The following is a 23,558-nucleotide window of genomic DNA, read 5'->3' as shown; positions in this document are numbered from 1 at the left end:
CTGCCCCAACGACTTCATCTCTGCCTGGACCCGGAGGCAGTGATCACAATTTCCTTACTGAACCATGTGTGTATGTGCGTTCATGCCTGTGAGGGCACCTCCCACCATATGAATGAATCCACACGTGTGTAAATGTGTCTCCAGCCAGGCTGCTCACTTACCACCCCACCCATACCACACACACACACACACACACACACACACACACACACACACACACACCAGGCTGGGCCAGCTCACACTTACATTCAGCGGTCATCTATCCAGCCCATCAAGAATGCGCCCCCCCCACTCCCCAGGACAGAGTGGTTGCTGGCCATGATGGCAGGGCTGTGTCCCTTTCTGGAAGACCCCGAGACAGAGTGGGTGAGCCCAGGCGCTGAAGCCAGACTGCCCTGGGTTCGAATGCTGACCTGGGTCCTTGGCGCTGGAGGAGAACGCCCCTCCCTGACCGTTTCTTCACCTGAACAACGGCGATGTTTGCCTCAGGGTTAGTGTGGGCCAGTGGTCGGCAAACTGCGGCTTGCGAGCCACATGCGGCTCTTTGGCCCCTTGAGTTTTTAGCAAAGGCCAGCTTAGGAGTACCCTAATTAAGTTAATAACAATGTACCTACCTATATAGTTTAAGTTTTAAAAAAATGTGTCTCTCAAAAGAAATTTCAGTCGTCGTACTGTTGATATTTGGCTCTGTTGACGAATGAATTTGCTGACCACTGTTGTGGGCGATTGAATGTATGGCGTGGGCTTTGCTCTGGGCCTGGCTCAGAGTGAAGTTCTCGGTGCTGGTCCCAAGGGTCTTGGAAAAGTAGGTTCCTTCACAGTCAGCAGCAGTGCGGGGGCCAGGAGGTCAGGACGGGGCTGTAGGGTGGGGCCAGGAGCAGAGACCTCCGCTTGTGCCAGGGAGGTCTGGGGTCTTGTCTGCCTTAATGCCCCACAGAGTCTACACACTCTTCCCCTGAGGATCCTTCATTTGCCAAGGCACTGGCCATGGGGCCTTTTACAAGGAACTCTCCCCTGGGAGAGCTTAATTTCCCCAGCAGCTTTTATGCCTCAGTTTCTTCATCTATGAAATGGGAATAATAATAATAATGTTACTTCATAAAGATTATTGTGAGGATGAATGCGTGCATCCTTATGTGAAATGTTGAGTGCCCTACTTGGTGCTATCTGAGTCAGCTGTTGTTATTATTAGTAGCCCAAGTTACTAGGGGCAACCAAGACAGTGCTCAGCCAAACCACGCATCTGGTCCCAAGACTGGCTACTTCACGAAGGCCCTCTGCGAACAGAGGGCATAGCTTGTAAAGAACAGCTCCCCCTTGTCTGGGGCCAGATGCCCAACAGGGCCCTGGCTGAGAGGGGCGGGGAGTTCCCAACACCTCCCCCACCCCCAGAGGAAAGCCTCCTGGCTCCCTGGAGGTCTGCAGTGGCCTGGCCAGAGGCAGAGCAGGAAGGATGGGATGGTGTCCTGGGGTGCAGGGTGATCCTGACCACCAAGGTCTCAGAGGGGTAGGGTGACAGGCAGCCTTACGGAGAGATCAGGGATCACAGCCTCCTTTCCCGTCACCCCTCAAAGCCCAGCTCCAATGCCTGCCTCGTAGCACCCCCTTCCTCAGCCCTTTCACCAAGTTCCTGGACCCCACCCCAAGGTCCCTCCAGACACTGACCCCAGCTCTCAGCGACCCAGTGTCCCCTGAGGTTGGCTCTCATTTATTTGTCTCCACTTTGCCCCATGAGTCTATTTGTCTCTTCCACGAGCAGGGCGGGGCGGGCGCTGGCTGAGCTGGGCTGCCTCTATGCTCTGGCACTGATGCCCAGTCCTCAGACTCTTGGGCGGGTGCCTTTCCAGATGCCAGCCCAGTGGGGGCCGCCTACCCCATGTGTGAGTGGCGCTACGATGCCTGTGCTAGCCCCTGCTTCCAAACCTGCCGGGACCCCAGGGCAGCCAGCTGCCAGGACGTGCCCAGGTGAGATGGCATGGCATCCAGGTATGTGCCTTAGCATATAGACTCTGCAGGCGTCCTCAAACTTTTTAAAGTGGGGGCCAGATCACGGTCCCTCAGAGAGCTGGAGGGCCGGACTATATGAACTACTAATTCCTACTGTAACACCTCGGCTGCGCTCACTGCCCAAAAAACCTGGCGGGCCGGATCAGACTCCTCTGCGGGCCGCATGTGGCCCGCGGGCCGTAGTTTGAAGACGCCTGATAGAGCATACACATATGTGGAATGGACTTGTATGTCATCTGTGAGCGGAGGCATAAGCATATATTGAGGTGTGCGTGTACTCACATATACTTATATACACATGTGTGCTGTGTATACGAGGGGTGTGTACTAGATGAATGTGCCTCATTTGGGCATATGTGAATATATCTGTGTGTGCACAATGTGCATATAGCTGAGCCCTGCGTGTGTTTGTGTGTAAGGGGTGCCTGGGCTTGTACAGCTGTGTGCATGCATGTGTCCGAGCTGCATGTGTTTGGGTGTGGGTGCAGCTGTGCGCGTGAGCGTGTGTACACTGGTGTTTGAAGTGGTCTGTGTGGGCATGTAGATATATCTGTGTGAATACTTTTGAGTCCTGCAGGCATGGGTGTGTGTGTGTGAGAGAGAATGTGCCTGAATCGAGGCACATGTGAGCACATGCAAGTGAGGGCTCCGTGTGTGCATAGCTGGACTTTGTTTGTGTGTTTCCCTCTCGGTCTGAGGGCAGGAGTGTGCAGCATGCATGTTGGTGTATATGTAGTTCTGTGTGATATGTGACAGGTTATGGAGACTCATGGGAGTGTGTACATGATAAGAGCGTACACATGCACATCGTAAAAAAGGACGAGGCCCCTGCTCAATGCAGGTCAAAAGAGGGGACCCTCTCACATTCCTGACCACTAACCCTTCTGGCTCTGTCCACAGGGTGGAAGGCTGTGTGCCGGCATGCCCCGCCCCCAAGGTCCTGGATGAAGTCACGCAGAGATGCGTCTACGTGGAGGACTGTGAGTGGCCTGCATTTCTCACCCCTCCCTCGGATTTGCCGTAAACCCCAGGGTCTCACGGACCCATCATACCCAGACCTCCCAGGTCCCCTGGACAGGCCGGGTCAGCTGAGGGGCCTCCGGGAGAACCCTGTAGGGCAGGCGGAGACCTCATCCAGCCCATTCTCCCGGTTTCACAGAGGAAAAGTGAGGCCCGGAGTAAGGAAGGGACTGGCTTGGAGTCACGTGGCAGAGCCCAGACCCGCTGGCTTCTCTGAGTCATCCACGTGGCAGAGGCCCTGGGTTGGTCAGGCCTCTGACCAGCCGTGGGGAGCTGTCTTCCCCGCTCACCTATGGTGCCCATCTGACCCCAGCCCTGCACAGTGTGACCCCTGGGCACCAGTCACCCCCTGTCTGAGCCTCCTCTCTCATCTGCCCCAGGTGTGGAGCCTGCAGTTCTGGTGCCCCCAGAGGCCCGTGGCAATGAGACCCTGCCTCCGAGTCAAGAGCTGCCCACCCCCAGGGACCAGGAGCTACAGTTCCCCCAGGACATTCCTGGGGCCCCCTCCCAGAGGCCAGCATTCACCCCAGCTGCCCCACTCACCACGGCCCTGAACCCATCCCTGGCAGCCAGTGAGGGGCCAACACTGCCTCCAGCCCCCACCCAGGCGCCCCTGGGGGTCACTGCATCTAACCTCCCTGCCCCTGCCACCGGGGCCCCGGCCAGCAAGGGAGTGACCGCCAGCCTCCCAGCCACCCCTCACGCACCAAGGTCCTCGTCCCTCCCCCATTTGCGGCAGATGTCCACACCCGGCATGGGGTTGGGTGCCGTGGAGACAACCAGGGTAACGGTGACCTTTACAGGGAGCCCCAACGTGACAGTCTCCACCCAGTCACCCCCTGCCCCTCGCTTCCCACTCTTGACCAAAGCGGTGACGGTCCCAGGCCCTGGCTCCTTGCCTGTTAGAACAACACCCCTGCAGGCCTTGCCGAGCCTGGGCTCGCCCGCAGGTCCCTCCTCCAGGCCCGTGGCTTCCCCTGCAGTGACCTCCAGGCCCCCCACTTCCTCAGAGTCCGGGGAGACGTGGCTGACACCTGCAGTAACGAAGGCCACGAACAGGACAGGGGTCCCCCCGCCCGAACAGACCCAGCCCATTCCCAGTCCCAGCAGCGCCCCAGCCGAGTCTGGGGCAGCAGCAGAACAGGCTCCTGTCAGCCCTGTGGCCACCCAGGGAGTGGAGAGCGTGCCACCCACCCAGAGAGTGGAGAGCATGCCACCCACAGAGAAGGTCCACCTGGGCCCAGGCCAGCCGACAGGCCTGCTGCCCTCCCCACTGCCCAGCCCACTCCCCACGTCCCCACCCCAGCCCTCCGGGCACACCACCACAGCCACAAGGCCTCCAGCACCCCCCCCAGGCACTCTGGCTGCCACCGGCCTGCCCACAGTTGCCCATGGGCTGGGGGCCACACCCTTCATATCTCCAGAGTCAACTCGGCCCCCCCAGCTCCTCTCTGGCCTGTCCCCTGACACCAGCCTGCCCCTGGCCAAGGTGGGCACATCTGCCCCAGTGGCCACGCCTGGTCCCGAGGGCCCTGTCATCACCCCTCCACTCCAGCAACAGGCCACCTCTCTCGCCATGGCCACCACTCCATCTGCTCGGTCTCTCAGCCCGGCCCTGCCTCTCACCCCAGCTGTGGTGGCCCAGGTGCACCCACCCAGTCACACAGCCCCTCCGGCAGCAGGCACAGCTCCAGGCCCACTTCTGGGAGCCACATTGCCAACCTCTGGAGTGGCGACTGTGGCTGGGGGGGTGGCCTCCACAGTATCTGCTGCTCCACGGAAGAGCACCACGGAGAAGATGGCCATCCTGTCCAAGCAGGTGTCTCTGCCCACCTTGGCACATGGCTCTGCCCAGGAGGGGCCCACAGCACTCACGCCTGCTGTGGCCCACACTCTTGCCACTTTGGTGACCGAGGCCAAGGATCCCTGGGCTGGCACAGCGCCACTAGTGCCCACATCCCATCCCTTGAGCCCCGTCTCGGCCAGGACCGCCTCCCGAGAGAGCTCACTGGTTCTGCTCCCTCAACTCCCGGAGGCCCATGGAACCTCGGCGGGACCTCTGCCCCCTGCAGAGCCAGTGGGAGAGGCCACCACGCAGTCGGGGCGCTCGGCCCCCGTCCAGGGCATCTCCGAGGGTTCAGCCGTGGCCTTGGCAACCACCACTGAGTCCAACGCATCCATATGTGTCGTGAGTGACTTGACAGGTTTCTGGCCTCTTATATATGGACCCTCCATGCCTTCCCTCCTCCCAGGCCACTGGGCTTGGGCACCACCACTCTCACATTCCTGGGCTAGGGGCAAGTTCTTTAGAAGCTTCTTAACCAGTTGCCAGGCTACAAAGATGGGGCTTAGTCACTGCCTTCACCCCTCCCCCATGCTCCTGAGGCCTGGAAAGTTCTCCAGGATCTTCTTGGCCTTTGATACCATAGCAGGGTCACACCGTGCCCCACTGGGGCCCCAGAGGCTAATTGGATGGCTTGGTGTGATGTCCTGAGTGTGACAACATGGGTATGTCAGTGTGCATGTTTGTGTCTGGGTGCCTGCATGGGACTATGTGCCCTGGTTTGTGTTCATGTGTGTAAGATTCTGAGCACTCAGGTATCTGTGTGTGTGATACATGATGCTGAGAGACTGTGCATTTGTCAATAGATAGATATTGAGTAGATAGATAGACAGACAGATAGATAGAAAGAAAGAATGTGTATGGGAGGGGGTGCTTGGGCTTCTGTGAGTCTGAGCTAATGTGTCTGCACACCTGTGTACCTGGGATCTCAGCACAGACCAGGCATGTATGCAGAGATCTCGGGGAGTCAGTCCTCAGACCCTCAATCTCATGGGCAGTCCAGCCCCACGTCCCCTATGGGTTGGGTAGATGGAGAGTGAGGGCTCCATTCCCTGGTAGGTTTATCTCAGGTCTGTTCCTGGTAGAATCTGCATCTGGAAGGATCCCGGGCCCTCGTGGCTGCAGGCTGGGTGGGCTGGGGGTGAGTGGCCGTGGCTTCTAGCATGGGCACTCACACGTCCCTTCACCCTGTGCCAGCCAATCGCGGAGGAGGACTGTGTCCGCCACATCTGCCTGGAGGGCGAGCTGATCCGGTTGAACCTGACTCAGCACTGTCCCCAGGGTGCTGCACCCCTTCACTGCGGGGTCCTGGGCCTCTCCGTGCGAGTGGGCGGGGACCACTGCTGCCCCATCTGGGAATGTGCCTGTGAGTCCTGGGGTCCACTGGAGCCTCCCCTGTCCTCGTACCGTGTCCTTCAGCCTGATTTCTACCGCTGACCTGGGGCCTCCCAGCCTTAGAGTAACCCTGACCTGAATATGACCTCTTGTCTCAGTGTGACCCTTGACCTGGCAGATTTCCTACCCTTGCAACCTCTGATCTCTGTGTGACCCTCCAGCCCCCAGGGCCTCTGCATCACCCAGGAAAGGGCCCAGGCACCGGCTCCGTGCTCCTACGCAGCCTCGGCTTTGAAGGCACCTGTTTATTCTTCTTGTCCACTGCCCTCCCACAGGCCGCTGCTCCATCTTCCCCGATCTGAGCTTTGTCACCTTTGATGGGAGCCATGCAGCCCTATTCAAGGAGGCTGTCTACACCCTCAGCCAGAGCCCAGACGAAATGGTCACCGTCCACGTCCTGGACTGCAAAAGCGCCAACCTGGTGACTGCCCGCTTCTTTCTGCCCACACTTGGGGCTATGACTAGGCCTGGAGGGGGATTGGCAGTGAGCTGGGTTTTGAGGCATCTGTCTCCCAGAGGTCCCCTGAAATGGGCACGTGGGGCAAGAGTCAGTGGAGTCTGCTACCTCCTGGCCTTTCCCGGGGCCTGTGCCATCCCCAGCTTCCTGGGCATGTGCATAGGATCTGGGATGCCTTTCCGGGGATGTGGCCTGGTCAAACTGCAGGGAATCCCCACCTAGGATGCCCCATGAGCCAGGTGGAGGAGGCAAGGTTCTTTGTTTGTTAGTTGTGGCTGAGCTTGCATGGGGTCAGGTAGAGCCAAAAATGTTCTATGGCCATGGTCGGCAAACTGCGGCTCGCGAGCCACTTGCGGTTCTTTGACCCCTTGAGTGTGGCTCTTCCACAAAATGCCTGGGTGAGTCTATTTTGAGGAAGTGGCATTAGAAGAGTTTAAGTTTAAAAAATTTGGCTCACAAAAGAAATTTCAATCGTTATATTGTTGATATTTGGCTCTGTTGATTTAGAGCTTGCTGACCGCTGGTCTATGGGATTCTGCACCGTTGCACAGCCCCGATGGTGCCGCTGGCGTGTTGTTGGAGGGAAGTCAGGGACAGGGGCAGAGTGTGCTCACACTTGCTCACCAGGATAGTAGGCAGGACTGGGCTCCAAGGTGATGGGTTGATGGGGGCTGGGATGTCTCTGCAGGGGCACCTGAACTGGCCCCCGTTTTGTCTGGTGCTGCTGAATGTGACTCACCTGGCCCATCAGGTCATCATTGATCGCTTCAACCGGAAGGTGAGTGCATCAAAGAGCCTGTCCTCCGGGGCCAGGCAGCAGTCAGTGGAGGGCCAGGGCATCCAGGGTGGAGGGGCCTGCGGCTTATTCATGATTGGGAACTGGCGTGTGGAAGGACAAAAAAAAAAAAAACCAAAAAAAAAACAAAAAACCCACAAACACACACACACACACAATGGAAAGTTAAGTATATTTGGAATATTTGGAAGAGTTTTAATTAGAATACTTTGGCCACCGTACTGTCAAGCCAGGAAGAGTACCGGGAGGGATACTGTGACAGAGGAATACTGTGACGGGAAGAAACAGTGGCCTTCACGACTGTTCCAGGGGTCCTCAAACTTTTTAAAGTGGGGGCCAGATCACGGTCCCTCAGAGAGCTGGAGGGCCGGACTATATGAACTACTAATTCCTACTGTAACACCTCGGCTGCACTCACTGCCCAAAAAACCTGGCGGGCCGGATCAGACTCCTCTGCGGGCCGCATGTGGCCTGCGGGCCGTAGTTTGAAGACGCCTGGAAGCTATCTGACTTTTGCACTTTTGCCCTGAGGGATTCTGTCTTAGTGGTCAGCACAGAGATGGGGAGACCCCAGAGAGGAGTGCCCGGCCCAGAGGCTGGGGATTTGGGGAAGATCTCCCAGAAGAAATTATCGGAGTGGAAGCAGGAAAGAAGAGAACGATTAGAGGGACCCAGAATGTGTGCTAATTTGCGCATAGAGATGTAGCCTGCTTCCAGATGCTGCACTTCTTGCTTCATTGTTGTGTGCTCATCAGACCTTTACGGACTCTTCTATGCACCTTGGACTGTGTCTTGGCTGCCGGTGCCTGAAATTGAGCCTGTCACATAGAGGGTGCTTCATGACTGTTTGTTGGATAATTGGATGGATGGATGGATGGATGGATAGACAAGCTGTGCTCACATTCAGTACAACCCTTCCCCCCTTTAAGGTGATAGTGGACTTGCAGCCTGTGTCGCCCCCCGTGAGCAGGTATGGGTTCAGAATTGAGGACACAGGCCACATGTATGTAATCTGGACGCCGTCACACATCCTGATCCAGTGGCTCCACAGCTCAGGACTCATGATCCTGGAAGCCAGCAAAGCCAGCGAGACCCAGGGCCGTGGCCTGTGCGGTGAGGTGGGACCCAGCTGGGGGCAGGGGGATGCTTTCTGGATCTCCCCTGTCCTCCCCAGACACAGGTTCCCCTGTACCAGGGAAAGCAGGGCCAGAGTATCAGCCAGAGTGGGGATCAGGAGAGCTGCCAGGCAGAGAGACCCAATGTCCCTAATGTCTTCTGTTCTGGAACTGAAGCCGCCAGCAGAGAGATGGCTCGGGGCTCTGGCCTCGGCCAGTTGTTGCTTCAGGCAGGATTGTCTGTCAGCTTCCCTGGTGGCTCCCTAATACCAGATAATCCTTCCAGCCTGCATATGCCTGAGCACTTCACAAAGCACTTCCACGCTCCGATCACACTTATTCCAGGTCATCCACACAATAGCCCTGAGCCGTGGTCATTGAACTAAAGAAGAAAGGGGGCTCAGAGAGGTTAAGTGGCTTGCTTAAGATCACACAGCAGAGCTGCTACACCCATAGAGCTAGTGTTCTTAGACCACAGCATGGCTGCCCTCAGCACATGCCCTAAGGGACCAGTGCATTTTGATAAGCAAACTTGGATTGATTCAGGAGGAATCCGAGTATGGACTGCTATTCCTTGAAGGGGCAGAGAACTGCCCTGATTATGGTGATGGATGACATAGGGATACTTATACACACACATCCTTATGGCCTCCATCCGTAAGGCTGCTCACATTTTGTTCATTCACACTCACGCCCCTGTGTTCAACATGCCCTGTTCAACATGCCCTCTACACTTAGACTAACACACGTAAGTCTGCTTCCTGGTTATTCTTTCATTTGTGCAACATATAGTTACCAGGTGCCAGTCCCTGGGGGCCGAACAGAAAGCAAAAAAGACAAACCTCCTGTTTGATGAAACTTCTGTTTTTACTGATACAAGCATCTCTCCTTGCACACATCAGTACCGCCAGCACCAGCACCACCATCACCCTTTCCTCACTTGTTCTACTGTTCACACCTGGCAGAGTGCTGTGGTCAGCAATAATTGGGCAGGCCAACTCCTCCGGAGGGTCCCTTTGTGACACCCTTCAGTGACTCAATGCCAAGACTGAAATTGTGACCTTTGGGAACATGGATAAAATTTTATTAAATGATGCTTTATATTGACAAAGCTGGTGGCTGGAAGTATCAGAGCAGAAGACAGCTAATTTATCTCTAAGCTATCCAAACTAACACTTGGTATCATGGCCACTCGGTTAGGCATGTGGGGAAATTCTAAGAATCCAAACGAAAATGAGGCTTTGCACTCACAGAGCAAGACCAAAGTGTGTTACACAATTGGGAAGGTCATGGACGATGCATTAAAGGGGTCCTGGAAGGAAGTATTTCAGGCAGAGGGAGCAGCCTGAGCAAAGTCAAGGGCAGACAAGTGTGTGTCTGACGCCCAGAGACTGAGAGAGAGGCTGGAAGTTAAGGCCATGGTAGAAATTATGGCAGATAAACTTCAGTCCCTTCCCTCCCCTGGTGCCTTAACACTGCAGTTTATTTCTTGCACACATAAATTCCCAAATGGAGGTCCCTCCCATCTTGTGGCGCTGCCATTTCAACACGAGCTTCCAGCTCCAAGGAAGGAAAGAGTTGGGAAATGTTTATGGACCAGGTCTGGTTGTGGTGCCCATCACCTTCACTCGGGTCTCATTGACTCAGTCAATGACTCAGCCACATGGTCTCACCAGCTGCAAGGGGGCCTGGGAAAAATAGGCTAGCAGATTGCCCAGGCAGAAGAGGAAACAGGTGTGATAACTAGCTAGCCATCTCTGTTAAAGCAGACATTTTTGAAGTAACTTAATTTTCATATAATGTCAAACTTCAAGGTTACAAAAATAGTATAAGGAACTCTGTGTACTATTTACTCAGATTTACCAAGTATTCACATTTGGCCCCATTTGCTTCTCTTTCTGTATATTAAGATAGAGATAGAGACATTTGTATTAATGCACTTTTCTGTGCATATGCAATTTATATATATGCATTTTTTTTTCCTGCACCACTTGAAACTATTTTTATATCCCTAAATACTTGGGCATGTATTTAGAACAAAGATATTTTCTTACACAGCAGGTTTCTTAGCTTCTCTGGGCCTCATTTTCCTCACCTATAAAATGGGATAATACTAATACCAGCCTCAAAGACTTGCTCGAAGGGATATGCAGAGTGACAGCTGAGGACCTGGGAGTGTGGTGATTATTGTGGCTGTTGGGTAATCCCGCCCCCTTCAGGTATCTGTGATGGGGACGCAGCCAATGACCTCACCCTGGAGGATGGTTCTGTGGTGGGTGAGGACGAGGACCCTGCTCCCTTTCTGGACAGCTGGCAGGTGCCCAGTTCCCTGACCTCTGTGGGCCAGACCCGCTTCCGCCCAGACAGCTGTGCCACGGCCGACTGCTCCCCCTGCATTCGCATGGTGTCCAACCGCACCTTCAGCGCCTGCCACAGCTTTGTACGTGCCAACTGGGTTCAGGGTGGGAGGACCCCGTGGCTGGGAGGGGCAGATCTGGGTGAGCTCCCAGAGGTCTTGTTTGGGACCAGGTTGGGTGTCTGCAGAGGCTCATTGTTGCCCCCAGGCAGGGCTTGGGAGAGCTGGGCCCTGGGATGTGGGGAATCCAGAGAGGCAGCACTGCCTGATACATGTGCCCAGGTCTCTCCAGAGTCGTTCTGTGAGCTGTGGATCCGGGACACCAAGTACGTGCAGCAGCCCTGCGTGGCACTGACCGTGTACGTGGCTATGTGCCACAAGTTCCACGTGTGCATCGAGTGGCGGCGCTCTGACTACTGCCGTGAGTTGGTGCCGGGGGCCGTGAGGCGGGTGGGGCAGGTGTCTCCTCCATGGCTCCTTTGCTCCCACAGTTAGAGTGGGAAATACTTTTACAGACCCGAGTCCAAGTCGAGGCTTTCCAGATTTAATTATTCATTCATTCCATTGCATTCATTAATAAATGTCTATATGCTTTATAAATAAATCTATGGGTGTTTTAATAAATTAACAAATTTGTTTTTGTTCTAACTTATATTACCAAGCCAAGTAAATCTTTTATTTATTCATTATTTTATTTCTCTGAGTCTCCTTGCCTCATCTGTACAGTGGGGACAGGAATAATAGCTCCCTCTAGGGCTGGTTTGAAGATGGCATGAGATACTGTGCTCAGAGGGCTTCACACTAGGCTGTCACCTGGCTATGTCCAGCACATCTTCACTCCTTTCTCTTCACTGTTGGTCATCTGTCTCTTCTCTCAGTCTCTCCACTCCTTCCTTAAAGAGAATTGGGATCCACTCTGTCCCACCCCCTTAGCTTTGCCCTAGTGGGGTCAGCAGGGGTGGACTGGCCTCCAGTAGTTTGAACACACCCAGACAGGCAGGAGGTGGCTCACAGGAAGACCACACCTTTCATATGACAGGTAAGTGAAAAGACAGTGCCACCCAGAGGATGGCTTCAAACTGAGGATTTCAACTCAGTGGGTATGAAATCAACTTTTGGAGACAGTGCCAGTATTTGGAAAATGCAACAGAATAGAAAATACTAGAAAAATTAAATATTATCTCATGCACAAGTTTTGTTGTTGTTGTTACTGTTGCAATATATCAGTGATTCTCTAAAAAAGTAATGATGCATGGGCCCCACATTGGTCTGGGTTCGGGTCCCCGTAATAGCAGTTCAAAAACTCTGGGTGATCCTTTGGCTATCTGGTTTGGGGACCACTATTCTTTCTTTCTTTTTTTATTTCTTTTTCTAAAAAATATATTTTTATTTATTTCAGAGAGGAAGGGAGAGGGAGAGAGAGAGAGAAACATCAATGATGAGAGAGAATCATTGATCGGCTGCCTCCTGCACACCCCCTACTGGGGACAGCCCACAACCCAGGCATGTGCCCTGACCAGGAATCAAACCTGGGACCCTTCAGTTCAGAGGCTGATGCTCTATCCACTGAGCCAAACCAGATAGGGCAGACCACTGTTCTATTGGACCACAGTATAAAATCTACTTTTTACAGTCACGAGAGTTTGGAAACACGGACTTAGAACAAGGGGTTGGCAATGTTTTCCGTGAAGGGCCAGATAAGTGTGTGAGGCTTTGGGGGCGGTATGGCCTCTGCACAGCCACTCTGCTCTGCCTCGTAGTACACAGCAGCCACTCAGTAGTAATGAATGGACGTGGCTGTGCTTCAGCAAAACTTCATTCTCTGCCTCCTGATCTAGAGGAAAGAGGCAGTGAAACGCCTTTTGCACCATCTGCTGAGTCACAGGTGATGCTCACCGACGCCCCCTGTGTCCCTGCAGCCTTCCTGTGCTCCAGCGACTCCACATACCAGGCCTGTGTGGCGGCCTGTGAGCCCCCCGAGTCCTGCCAGGATGGGTTGCTGGGCCCGCTGGACCCGGAGCAGTGCCAGGTGCTGGGCGAGGGCTGTGTCTGCTCTGAGGGCACCATCCTGCACCGCCGCCACTCGGCGCTCTGCATCCCCGAGGAGAAGTGCGGTAGGTTTCTGCCCTCCGGGGAGGGACCCTCCACACTGGCTTCGCCCTAGGCCCTCCTTCACCTTCCTGTACCCGTGGCCTGTATCCTTCCGGGTCTGCTTTGGGCTGCTCTGACCTCCCAGGGAGGGTCTAACCTGGGATAGTCTGGGTCTCCCCACCCTCCTGAGTCTCCTATGCCCCCCACACTCCTACTGCAGCTTGTACAGACAGCACGGGGGTGCCGCGGGCCCTGGGGGAGACCTGGAACAGCTCCCTCAGCGGGTGCTGCCAACACCAGTGCCAAGCTCAGGACACCATCGTCCCAGTGGACCTGGACTGCCCGGGCCCCCGCCCTGAGACCTGTCCCCGCTTCGGGGAGGTGGCCCTGCTCCGGCCCACGGAGGACCCGTGCTGCCTGGGGGCTGTGTGCGGTGAGTCCCACTGTTCACTTCCCTGGGCCTTGACTCTGAGGCGGTTAAAAGGCTCCAGCTCTGACCCTGGTGGATAGGACAAGGCTAGGAAAGTGGAAGTGTCTTATGTTTGGAGGGGGAAGTTGGGGGGAGGGGGAGAACCCTGCTTGAGGGACAGGAGCCACACCTTAGGGTGAGCAGGGCTTAACCGCACAGGCTCTGGAGTCAGGCCGCCAGTGGACTCTCTCTCCACCACTTGGCAGATCATTTACCATCCTCTGTGCTTCAGTCGATTCTCCTGTAGCAGGCGGCTGATAGTACCCACCTTCCGGGCTGCTGTGAGAATTACAGAAGTTAACACTGATCCAGAGCGGCCGCTGGCACGCGGCCCATTGGGTTGGATGTTAACTATTATTGCTCTTTTGTCCCAGTCACCCTCTGTGTGACCTTCAGAGGCTCCTGCTAGGAATGAGGGGTCTGGGGGCTGGGAGGCGTCATGGGGACCAGGCGTCCAGGCGCTGGGCTGCGCTGGAGGCCGGGACAAGTCCTGGCCTCCAGGTGACAGGCCCTATGGCCCCCGGGCTAGTGTGTAACCAGACCCTGTGTGAGGGCCTTGCCCCCACCTGCCAGCCAGGCCACCGACTCATCCCCCACTTCGAGGAGGAATCCTGCTGCCCCAGCTACACCTGTGGTGAGAAGTCGGGGGCTGGGAGGATGGAATACCGACCGCCTGGGGGAGGTGGGAGCCTGCAGCTGGGACAGGGGAGCAAGGACAACTTTGGGGATCGGGTTCTGGCTGGAGATTAGGGCGGGTGGCCCGGTGTGGCCAGGCAGGGTCTGCTCCCAGCACCTCAATTCTGTTTTGCCCCCCCAGAGTGTGACCCAGAGCAGTGTGAGGTCGAGGTGATCCCCAGCTGCCGCCAGGACCAGATCCTGATCGAGGGCCGCATGGGGGATTCGTGCTGCACCTACTACTTCTGCAGTGGGTAGACAAGCCATCAGACGTCAGCGTGCACACTGGGCCTCAGCCACCCCTTCCTCACCCCGGCTTCCTTGGGTGGCGGGGAGGAAGGGATGGGGGTCACCGGGTGGGGTGGGCACAGGAGAAGGTGAGGTTCCTGTCCAGAGAGAAGTGTAGGAGAGAGAGGAAACTGATCCCCTGCGGGTGACTGAGCACGAGGAAGTGGGTGCTCACTCACTCAGTGCAAGACTTCGGTGGCCACGGAGAACGTCCGCGTTCTGACTCCAGTTCAGGCCACGGGGGACCATGAGCCACTGCTCTCAGGCTGGCTTCATCCCACCTAGCCACTTGTCCTCTCCCAAGCCCCCTCCCCACAAGGGGGCTGCCTGTGACCGCGGTGTCCCCTCTCCCCTCTCAGCCTGTGGCGAGTGTCCAGATCCGATCCCTGAATGTCAGGAGGGGGAGGCGCTCACTGTGGACAGCAACACCACGGAGCTCTGCTGCCCTCTGTACCAGTGTGGTGAGTCCCTCCTTAGCTGACGCTGCATTTCTGAGGAGTCACGCTCCAAGGTGCCTGTGGCTGATGTGTCCCCCGCCGCTCCCTTTCGTGCAGTGTGTGAGAACTTCCGCTGCCCCCGCGTGCAGTGTGGCATGGGCACTGCCCTGGTGGAGGTGTGGAGCCCAGACCGCTGCTGCCCCTACAAGTCCTGCGGTAAGACCCTGACAGGGCGGAGGTCCAGGCCCCTTTCCATCAACGAAGTCTTTATTGCAATTAGTAATATATTATAATTTGGTTAAATTCACCTCATAGCCTTTGGGGAAGCCGAAACCGGTTTGGCTCAGTGGATAGAGCATCGGCCTGCGGACTGAAGGGTTCCAGGTTCGATTCCGGTCAAGGGCATGTACCTTGGTTGCGGGCACATCTCCAGTGGGGGGTGTGTGCAAGAGGCAGCTGATAGATGTTTCTCTCTCATTGATGTTTCTAACTCTCTATCCCTCTCTCTTCCTCTCCGTAAAAAATCAATAAAATGTATTTTTAAAAATCCTTTGGGGAAGTCGGTGGGCTTGTCCGTGATCGATCATGAACACCAGTGAGCTTTATATAAAAAATGTAATTTTAAAAAGAGTTGAGCCTGGCCCGTGTGGCTCAGTGGTCGAGCCGACCCATGAACCAGGAGGTCATGGTTCTATTCCCAGGCATGGCACATGCCTGGGCTGTGGGCTCGATCTCCAGTAGGGGGCGTGCAGGAGGCAGCCTATCCATGATTCTCTCTCACTATTGATGTGTGTATCTCTCTCTCCCTCTTTCTCTCTTTGAAATCAATAAAAACGTGTTTTTAAAAGAGTCAAGAAACTCTATTTTGCACCTGGATATTTTGCTTGTCTTTTTCTAGGCCTGGATAAAGGCAGGGGTGTTAGTCTGTCTCAGTCACTGCTTTGTCCCCAGAGCACAGAGGAAAGCTCCGCGTAGAGTAGGCATTTAAAGCCATCCGCCATGTGCGTTTCCCAGAAGGGTGTTTCCCAGACACTCTGCCCTGGAGCTCCTCGCCCTGGAGCTGGAGCTGCTGCCTCCCTTACGTTAGCCAGTGGTGCCTCAGCCAGGGGCGTGGAGGCAGGTGGAGGAGGGCTGTGCCTGCAGTGAGGCGACTGGAGGCCCAAAGGTTCTCCACCTGGACATCTCTGGTGAGGTGGGTCCTGGCTCCTCCTGTTTTTCAGAGTGTGACTGCGACACAATCCCAGTGCCCCGGTGCCATCTGGTACGTAGAGCATGCCCCTCCCCTGGCCTGCCCCGTTTCCTTTCCTCCCTCCCTTCCCCTGGAGACCCTGTTCCTTCCATCTAGGTCACAGAGCCTTGGTGGCAGGTCAGTATTTGAGTCCTAAGTCCAGTTCTCTGGGCACCATGCTCTTATTTGTAGAGAGGGCATGGTCATGCTTCTGAATTGTGAGGATTAAGTATCATGATGATGAAGATGGGGATATTGAGGATGCTGGTGATGATGATGGCGGGGATGGGGGGGATGGTGAAGATGATGATGATGGTGATGATGATATTTATGATGGTAGCTAATATTAATCAAGAGCAAACTATATGCTGGGCACTCTCCTAGAGCTTTTAAATATATTATCATATTAATTCTCACGACAACCCAATGATTCTATGATTAACTCAATTTTACATAAACACAAGGACACCAAGGTTAAGGTCATGTAATTACAGTGTCAGGATTGGGAGCCAGGAAACCAGCAAAGTTATGTTTAAAGTTATGTTTTTCACATAATTTTATGAATTATATGTATCACCCCCCAAACCTCTACATGCATCTCCTCTCACTTTACCTCCTATATCATCCTCTCTCTCTCTCCCTTCAACGGGTGAAGGAAGAAGGGACGTAGCATGAGCCCTGTTGATGGGCCAGTGGGTGCTCAGAATGACAGGAGAAGCCTGAGGCCCAGAGAAGACCCTGGGGTGCTCCTCAGCGGGGAACCTCTGTGGGAGGGTGACTGAGCTCACAGGGTGCCAAGGTCCCGGGGCCCGCCAGTCCCTCCCCCACGGCTGCAAGGAGAGAGAGAGAGGTTCAGGGGGCAGACTGCTCGAGGGCAGGGCTGGGCCTTCCCACCCAGGGTGCTGACTGCCTCTGCCCCACCCAGTGGGAGAAGTCCCAGCTGGACGAGGAGTTCATGCACAGCGAGGAGAACGTGTGTGGCTGCGCCAAATACGAGTGCGGTGAGCGGGGAGGTAGAGCCGGGATGAGTGAGCTGTGGGCGGGGTGGGTGCTCGGCTCTCGGTGACCGGGGCCACCCTGCACACCCGTGTAGTGAAGGCTGCCGTTTGTCTGAGCCGAGAGCTGGGGGTGATGCAGCCGGGCCAGACGGTGGTGGAGCTCTCTGCCGATGGCGTGTGCCACACCTCCCGCTGCACCGACCTGCTGGACCCTCTCACCGGCTTCTACCAGATCAACACCACCTCTGTGCTGTGTGACGTCCACTGTGAGGCGGTAGGGGGCAGCATGGGACGGGGGGAGGGGGGACGGGTGGGCATGTTAGTAGGGCTGGCTTGGCAGAGCCAAGGTGCTCCAAGAACCAGAGGGGCCCTCCAGCTCTCCCCAAGCTCTCCAGACAAGTCTAGAGCAAGGGCATCAGGGGCTCCTGAGACCTCTGTGGCAAGTGCTGGAAACGGGGCCGGGAGGGGAACAGCGGGAGTGAAGGCCTGGCAAGAGTGGGGGTTCGACCGAGACCACATTTATGAAGCACCTTCTATGGCTGGCATATCCCAAAGTTTTGTGTGTTTTTTTCTGTGTTTGTGTTCCTGCTATCACTTGTTGAACACTTCTACATGCCCGATACTTAAGATCGTTGCTGGCTTCTAGTGAGGGCTAAAGAAATACTAATTGAATAAACAGGCTTAGAATTGCTCCTATTTTCAGATGAAAAAACAACAACTGAGGTTTAGGGAGGTCCAATCCTTTGTCAAAAGTCCCGCAGGAACTGGGACTCAGCCTGAGGTCTATCTGGAACCGAACCTGGCCCCCGGAATGACCAGATGCTGCCTTCAAAGGGGCAGGGAGCTCTTTATCACTGGGGCTGATCCCAGGAACCACAGCAAAGGAACCATAGAGTGGCCATGGGGTGACCTTCCTGCCCGAGATAGAAGGAGCCTGGGATTCCCCTCCCTGAGCATCTGCAGAGGCCCCTGCTCTGGGCTCAGAGACAGAGACAGTGGGAGAGGCAGGAGGGGCAGGTGGCCATGTGCTGAGCCCATTCCGTCCTCCCGGTCCTGCAGAACCAGGAGTATGAGCACCCGCGGGACCTGGCGGCCTGCTGCGGCTCCTGCAGGAACGTGTCCTGCCTCTTCACGTTCCCCAACGGCACCACCTCCCTGTTCTTGGTATGCAACCCCTTCAATGCCCACCAGGGAAGGGGTTCCAGCAGGAGATGCTGAGGACCAGGACCCGGGGCTGGGTACAGAGGGGGTCCTGGGCAGTGCTAGGTTTGGGGCTGCATCTGCCTTTGGAGCTATATACCCTATCGGTTCTCTCGGGCCATCCATCTGGCCACGGTCTCCATCGCCTACCTCTCTGCCCTCCAGCCTGGGGCATCCTGGATTGCAGAGTGCGCCCGCCACCACTGCAGCAGCACCCCCCTGGGCGCCGTGCTTGTCCGCTCGCCCATCAGCTGCCCGCCACTCAATGAGACTGAGTGTGCCAAGGTCAGTGCCAGCCTCTCCCCGCCCTGCAGCATAGCCTGATGCCAGGGGCATGGGATCCCTTACTAGTGCGGTGGGGAGAGGTCCTTTGTGCAGGAAGTGGGAGGAGGGGTTCCCAGAGCCTGTGCCTGCCCTGCCACCCCAGCTCCACAGCTCTCCATGCATTTTGGCTCCGACCACCTCACACATCACAGGGCCACACACAGATACACACAAACATACACTGTTACAGACACACCACCACCAACAGTCGACGGCTCACATACACCACACACTCCGCGGGGACATTAACACCCCCATATGCCAGCGCACACATCACTCACTGTCACACACCACAGCACTTCTGCCCTAGTGTGGACAGCTGTCCCTGTGGGTACACCCCCAGGACAAGGATTTCCTGGAGGGTTTAGGGTTATTGTTAAATTATTAAAGCTCCTGAAATGAATATTGGCATTTAAAGATTTCCAACCTTACCTAGAAAATAAATACACCCACACACATTCATACACTCATACACACAATCACATATGTACACACACATATATAGACTCACAAAACCACACACATAGAGAAACTCACACTCACACTTATTCACCAAGATCTGTCATATCCATTGTCTTCTTCGTTTCGCAGTAGAGGAGGAGGGCTCTAAGGGAGAATTGCTCCCATTTTAGAAATGAGGAAATTAAGCCCAGAAGAAAGGGACAGCTTATCCCAGGGCTGAGACAGAGCCCAGGCTGCCCACCCAAGGGTCAGCTACCGCCTCTCTCCCTCCCTGGGGGAGCTGCCACTGGAAAGCATCACCTGAACCTGGGTTCAGGCCTCAGTGGGAGTCGCAGACAGTCTCAGTGCCAGTGTCCCAGCCAGTCAGCTCACACCTGTGGCTCTCCCTTCTTCCTCTGGCCAAGGCCTGATGGCCAGCAGGGCCTGGAGGTCCTGCCTGGTGCATCATGGGAGGAAAGGAGTCAAGTCCCTGCGACTCTTTGCCTCTTGCTGCGATCGTGGCTCCTGATCTGGACAGGATCTTCCACCCACCTCCCCTCTTCTCCCTCCAGGTTGGGGGCTCTGTGGTCCCTTCCCTGGAAGGATGCTGCAGGACATGTGAGTGAGCATGGTGGAGACCCAGGGGTGAGGGGCTCTGGTTTGGGGGAGAGCGTGTCATGAGGGGGCTAAAAGGCCAGGCCCTGCCTGGCCTGGCACCTCTGGTGGTGGCTCTTTGTGGGTGAGTAGATGAAGGGATAATCCCCCCACCACGAGGTCCAGGCACTGGCACACTTAGGCAGCTGGCAGAGGCCATGGTCACATTCCTGTCCCGACAGCAAGGCTTCTGCTTCTTGTTGGAGACAGGGACATTGGGATATTGAGTCCAGGAGGTCAGTAGCCCACTGGCCTGCCCCTGCCAAGGCCCTCAGCCCAGATGCCCCCCGCCACCACATGAATTCTCCCTGTGGCCAGGAGCCCTGTCTTGGAAGGGCCTCATGGGTGGGATTCAGACTCCCTGTGGAGTCTGAGTGAGAGGTCTGTGCAACTGTCCTCACACCTGGCCCTGGGACCTGCAGCCCCAGCCACACAGGCATACATGGCCCAATCAGCCTTAGTGCCTGTGCCCACATGCCTCCCCCACCCCCTTGGGTCCCAGACCCTTCCTTCGGAGGCTATAGAATGTGAGACTTTTTATGATCACCTCACGTATCCCAAGGAAGTTGGGCTCAGTGCCTCACTGGCTGATCTCCGACCCACAACTCATATTTGCTGAATGTCCCGTGTGCTCCCGTGTGACCTGCAACCCATGTCCCTCTCCCCAGGTTCCCTGGGGACCCTGTTTCCCGTGGTCCCCGTTAGCCCCGCCTCTCCTCCACGGGTTAGTGTCCACTGCCACCCAGGTACTCCTCTCGGGAGCCCACGGAACTGGAGGCGGGCAGCCGCGTTGCTATTTCTAACCATGTCCCTCTGCTAGGTGCCCCCAGCTCTGGGGGTGGGGGTGGGGAGGGTGGTGCCCCTGCTCCCTGCCTCTGGCAGAGGCCTTTTGGCCAACAGTGCATGCTGGGTAGCAAGTTGTGCCCCCTAGGCTTGCATGGGAATGCTTCAGCGGTGCCCGCTCACCTGGCGCCCACCAATGCCCAATGCTGCCACCGCTTTGCTCCCACTGGTCACTCAGCCAGTCTTAGTCCGGACCCAGGGGCCATGGCCAGAACAGCACTCAGTTTCCCTGCCTTGTGGGAGCATGGAGAGTGGACAAGGTCAGCTTATCTCTAGCTGGGAGTCCTCCTACCGCTGTGGTGGGAAACCCGCGACGAGGCCCCAAGGCCAGAAGGATTCCCCCTTTTCCAGAAGGCACCTGGGGCCCCAGCAAGGCCATGCACCTGGCAAATATTAGCTGAGCACCAATCTGCCAGGCCCTGTTCTAGGCACAGTGGACACAGCATACACCAGGCCTTTTGGCCAACAGTGCATGCTGGGTAGCAAGCTGTGCCCCCCCTGGGCTTGCATGGGGGGCACAGCTTGGCACCTCGCAGAGCTGCCATTTTAGTGGGGGAGACAGAATAACTAGTAAATTGCAGTGTCTAATAGAGGGGATGCCTCTGGTTTTATGGGGACAGGAACGTATGCAACGTGGAGGCCCTCATTCTGAAAAAGAACACAAACTTACAAAGCCAGATGGAGGCGCGAAAGTCAGTATTTCTTTAGAATGAGGACAGGACTCACAACAAACTGTGGAAGAGGCGGTGCAGAAGGCTCTGCAGCTTACACATCAGCAGCATAACGAGCAGGGCATTTCTGACCGGGTGGCGCGATCCTGTCCTGGGCAGAAGCAGGCTGGGGCGGGGTCAGGAAGGAGGCCTGGTGCAGGAGAGGTGCCATTCCAAGAAGGGATTCGGGGTAGGCCAGGGGTGAGGAGATACCTGAGCAGTCGAGGGCATGAATGAGCCTCGGGATTGTTGTCTGTGGGCGGCATGGTCCGGGCAGAGGAAAGGGCACTCCTATCCATGTCCAACCCTGCAGTAGATATGGAAACAGTATGAGCCTGCTGTGTGCACGCGTGATACTCAGGACTGGGGTTGCCTTCATTCTCAAAATTGCAGAATCTTAATGCTAGAAGCCCTCTTGAATAGAAAAGCTGAAAATCAGACAGGGGTGAGGTCAACAGTAGAGGTTAGGAGACAGATGTTGGGACTGGGGTGGGGAGGCATCCTGCCTGTCCCCAGATCCTTCTCTTCCCTTACCCCAGAGCCCCCGAGGCCACCCCAGCCACCTCCCTCTGTCTCCTTCCAGGGCTCTGAGTGAAAAGCTTGCCCTCTGATGGGGAGGGGCTCTGATGCATGGGCACTAACGTTGCCAGAGGGGACCTCCAGCATGACACTAACTGCCCCAGTCCGGCCCATCCTGCTGCCACTGGAAGCACTTTTTAGCTGCCGCAATCACCTCACCCTTTACCCTGTCCCCCCAGGTAAAGAGGATGGGCGCTCCTGCAAGAAGGTGACCATCCGCATGACCATCCGCAAGAATGAGTGCCGGAGCAACACCCCTGTGCGTGGCACCCACAGGGCGGTGGGGGAAGGGCGGCCTAAGATGGGGAAGGGGAGGGGAGATGGGGAGGTGGGGGCTACCCAGGCCGCCTCACGGGCTTGCCCATCCCCAGGTGAACCTAGTGTCCTGTGATGGGAGGTGCCCATCCGCCAGCATCTACAACTACAACATCAACACCTACGCCCGCTTCTGCAAGTGCTGCCGAGAGGTGGGCCTGCAGCGGCGCTCTGTGCAGCTCTTCTGCGCCACCAATGCCACCTGGGTGCCCTACACAGTGCAGGAGCCCACCGACTGTGCCTGCCAGTGGTCCTGAGGCCTGGGGCTGGGGCTGGCCGGGCCACCCTCCTCCCATCACTCTGCTTTCAGTTTCCAGCTGGCCTGTGGGTCGGGAGGGGACACTTCAGGTGTGGAGAGCTGGTTCGTGTGGAGCCTGGCATGAGCAGAGGCACAGAGAGTGACCCGAACAGGCCACGCCTGCCCACCCTGGCCCCCTCTCTAGGCTGCCCCTCTTCCACACTCGGGAAAGTGCCACAGAGGAGGTCTGGAATGGGCCCTGGGTCAGGGCAGCAGCCTCTGCACACCCATGACTCTGGCCACAGTGCATTTGGTGGAGGGGGTGAGAGCTTTCCTGGAATCAGAGCTAGACCCAAGACCAAGTGCAGCATCAGGATGGGGAGCCCAGTATCCTTCTTGGCCACGGAGAACCACAGACACAGTAAAAGGAAAGAGGGCTTTCACTGCAACACATGGCCTGCATAGAGCTGCCCAGAAGGAATTCTCAGAAGCAAAAAGGGCGGGTTCCTGGCCTGGTCTCACCAAGATCTGTGAGCTCAGACCCAGAGACTGAGGAGAGGGCTCAGGGACAGTCAAGTCCCCTGAGTGCCCTGGGATTCTGTTATTGGCATTGTGATTTGGGAAAGGTTTAGAAGAGCAGGCCCATGCCTACTCCATACCACCTCCAGCCCCATCTACCACAGCTGGCCTTCCTGGCAGGAGGGCTGGCTCTTGCAGGTGGTGATGGGAGGGAATGAGTCCCTCAGCCAGGGCCCAGCACAGCTCCTCTCGGTGTTGCTGGACAGCCACCCTCCAAGGTTGTAGATGTTCAGTGGGTACCTTCAGCCTGGGAGGGCAGCTCGACTTTGCAGTGGCTGTTTCTCTAAGGACATAGCGGTGTTGGTGTCTGCAGGGACTTCAGGTGGGTTTTGTGGTTCAGCTGGTTCTCAGCTCACTGCTTCCTGGGCCTGATAGCAGGAGAGCACCTGTCAGTGGTGTGTGGTGCCCGATTCTCTGAGCATCTGTCAGACCCTTGTCTCTGAACCAGAGTGTCTCCCCTAAAGCCAGGGCCAGGGCCCCTTCCACACCCTACTCTGCTG

At 56.2% G+C, this 23,558-nt stretch overlaps 1 protein-coding gene across 1 annotated transcript in view; it reads left to right on the top strand.

The window, feature by feature from the left end:
• The window catches only part of OTOG (otogelin), a 59,855-nt gene extending 37,133 nt beyond the window's left edge, over positions 1-22,722 (top strand). The window contains exons 32-54 of the mRNA XM_045577893.1: positions 1,848-1,965; positions 2,908-2,987; positions 3,408-5,215; positions 6,068-6,236; positions 6,541-6,686; positions 7,411-7,500; positions 8,448-8,631; positions 10,853-11,073; positions 11,272-11,410; positions 12,909-13,103; positions 13,301-13,513; positions 14,079-14,183; positions 14,367-14,474; positions 14,872-14,973; positions 15,067-15,165; positions 16,170-16,210; positions 17,103-17,178; positions 17,271-17,449; positions 18,235-18,339; positions 18,541-18,660; positions 19,713-19,758; positions 22,106-22,185; positions 22,298-22,722. Of these exons, the coding sequence (XP_045433849.1) occupies positions 1,848-1,965; positions 2,908-2,987; positions 3,408-5,215; positions 6,068-6,236; positions 6,541-6,686; positions 7,411-7,500; positions 8,448-8,631; positions 10,853-11,073; positions 11,272-11,410; positions 12,909-13,103; positions 13,301-13,513; positions 14,079-14,183; positions 14,367-14,474; positions 14,872-14,973; positions 15,067-15,165; positions 16,170-16,210; positions 17,103-17,178; positions 17,271-17,449; positions 18,235-18,339; positions 18,541-18,660; positions 19,713-19,758; positions 22,106-22,185; positions 22,298-22,498 (4,625 nt within the window). The 3' untranslated portion in view covers positions 22,499-22,722. The remainder of the gene's footprint in view (positions 1-1,847; positions 1,966-2,907; positions 2,988-3,407; positions 5,216-6,067; positions 6,237-6,540; positions 6,687-7,410; positions 7,501-8,447; positions 8,632-10,852; positions 11,074-11,271; positions 11,411-12,908; positions 13,104-13,300; positions 13,514-14,078; positions 14,184-14,366; positions 14,475-14,871; positions 14,974-15,066; positions 15,166-16,169; positions 16,211-17,102; positions 17,179-17,270; positions 17,450-18,234; positions 18,340-18,540; positions 18,661-19,712; positions 19,759-22,105; positions 22,186-22,297) is intronic.
• The last annotated feature ends 836 nt before the right edge of the window (positions 22,723-23,558 follow it).

This window comes from Pipistrellus kuhlii, unplaced genomic scaffold (genome assembly GCF_014108245.1).
Source record: "Pipistrellus kuhlii isolate mPipKuh1 unplaced genomic scaffold, mPipKuh1.p scaffold_m20_p_9, whole genome shotgun sequence".
In the NCBI taxonomy this organism is placed as follows: Eukaryota; Metazoa; Chordata; class Mammalia; order Chiroptera; family Vespertilionidae; genus Pipistrellus; species Pipistrellus kuhlii.
Note: the sequence above shows the minus strand (reverse complement) of the source record. Positions and strands in the feature narration are given on the sequence as shown.